We start from the raw sequence: 1,953 nt of genomic DNA on the forward strand, positions 1-1,953 counted from the left end.
GGTCCTGCTCGGAGTGAAAACACGGATGCAGGTGCAAACTCGAGCTCTCTGTCATCTCAGGGACAGGTGAGTGCGAGAGAACCTAGAAGTGAGTTTAGGATGGTCTTGACTGCCAAGTACTGGTTGCGCATCGGGCTGCTAATGGCAGGTCAGCAGTTTGAAACCCCCTGATGCTCAGAGGGAGAAAGATGGAGCTTTCTACTCCGAGAAAGGATTACCGTTTCAGAAACTCGGCAGTTCCACCCTGACCTACAGGATCACAATGAGCTGACATGGACTCGATGGTAGTGTGTTTGGTTTTGATTTTGGCTGCCAAGTAGAGACGGTTGGGTAGTGGAGGAGTTGCAGAAGTGTGGAGGACAGAGTGGTGTTTTGAGAAGGAATAATCACGTGGCCCCGTGAATGTAGGTTAGCACCAGGAGCCCCGAACATTAGTGCTGAGGGCACGGTAGCTGTGCACACACAGCAACGCAGTGATGCCCTAGAGCAGGGTCACTGTGTGGGGAAGGGAGGGAATGAATGCAGTAGACTGGGGGAAGGAAGGATCCGCACAACGAGGTGACTGTGTTGTGGAGGTGTTAGTAGTACAGTACTGTTAGCAGTACAGTGCTGTGTTGTGGAGGTGTTAGCAGTACAGTAAGAATCTTGGGAGACGGGGAGGAAAGGTGTCAATGATTAATCCACTGCAACTGGTCGCCGGGAGAATTGTGGTCCATGGATATAACTTAGACTGAGAAGCTGGCTGGGGAGAGAAAGAGGATGAGTTCAGCCTTGAACACGTGGAGTTTGAGGTGCTAGATCTCCAGCTGAAGATGTGCATCTGGAAAGTTGGCAAGTGGTCTCTACTAGGGGTCTGCAGAGAGGCTGTGGGTGAAGCAGCTGAGCGTATGGAATCCCTAGTGCAGTGTGTGTGTGTGTGTGTGTGACATCAGACATCAAATAGGTGGGAGGAGGAACACATTGCCCTTTCTGGATGAAGATATGGGGAGGGTACAAGTTAAATACAAGCATCTAAATTCCTTCAAAATAATCTTCCAAATTAGACTAAATTTTTAGCTTTATGCAATCAGTATTGAAACACCTCCTCTGTGCTGTGGCAGGACAGCAAAGAGCCTACCAAGATGGTATTCCTGGCCTCAAGGAGCCAGCACCTTCTACGTAGGTTTGTTTTCGTTGTTAGCCACTAGTGCACGTCCCAAATAAGAGCGGCATTTGCCGCTGGAAGGAATTAGGTTAAAGGGTGGTTTCCTGTCCATTCTTGTTTCATCTCTTCTGTGTCCCCTCCTCTAACAGGAATGCTGATACCTCCTTTCATCCCAGACTCCAGGACTGTCTACGCAAAGAATATTCAGGATGTAGGTGCCTTTTCCACCGTCAAAGGCGTGGCCTTTGACAAAACAGACACAGAATTCTTTCGGGAATTTGCCACTGGCAACTGCCCCATCCCCTGGCAGGAGGAGATGATTGAAACGGGCATTTTTGGGGAGCTGAATGTGTGGCGTTCTGATGGGACCATGCCAGCCGACATGAAGGGACTCGCTGTGGAGGAGGCTCCCTCGTCCAAGTCAGGCCTGTGCCTCGTTTCCTAGAGCAAGCTCCCGGAGCTGTGAGGCGAACTTCACCTTGTTTCCTAGAGCAAGCTCCTGGAGCTGCGAGGCGAACTTCACCGTGGGAGCCAAGGAAGAGAAGAGACGAGAGACTGCACACGGAGGAAAGGGTCCCTCTGGAAGCCTCAGCGTGGATATGAGTTTGCCGGTCGAGAGACGGAATGCCTTTGGGACTTCAGTTACAGATTCAGTCGGCCAGTGAGCCAGTAGGACGCGTCTGCCTATCCCAGATCGCTCCATGGGTGGCTGAGTTTTGTTGCCAGGACAATGCAAAAGAGAAAAACAATTAGAGCTATGTGGGAGCACAGCCATTGTGTCCCTACTTAGAATTCTCAGCTTCCAAACT

General features: G+C 50.7%; 1 protein-coding gene across 1 annotated transcript in view; it reads left to right on the top strand.

The window, feature by feature from the left end:
- The window catches only part of GRK1 (G protein-coupled receptor kinase 1), a 22,969-nt gene extending 21,380 nt beyond the window's left edge, over positions 1-1,589 (top strand). Inside the window, exons 6-7 of the mRNA XM_013005092.1 lie at positions 1,101-1,158; positions 1,294-1,589. Of these exons, the coding sequence (XP_012860546.1) occupies positions 1,101-1,158; positions 1,294-1,589 (354 nt within the window). The remainder of the gene's footprint in view (positions 1-1,100; positions 1,159-1,293) is intronic.
- Positions 1,590-1,953: the final 364 nt, after the last annotated feature.

This window comes from Echinops telfairi, unplaced genomic scaffold (genome assembly GCF_000313985.2).
Source record: "Echinops telfairi isolate 266 unplaced genomic scaffold, ASM31398v2 ScPeMD7_7467;HRSCAF=8505_1, whole genome shotgun sequence".
Classification (NCBI taxonomy): Eukaryota; Metazoa; Chordata; class Mammalia; order Afrosoricida; family Tenrecidae; genus Echinops; species Echinops telfairi.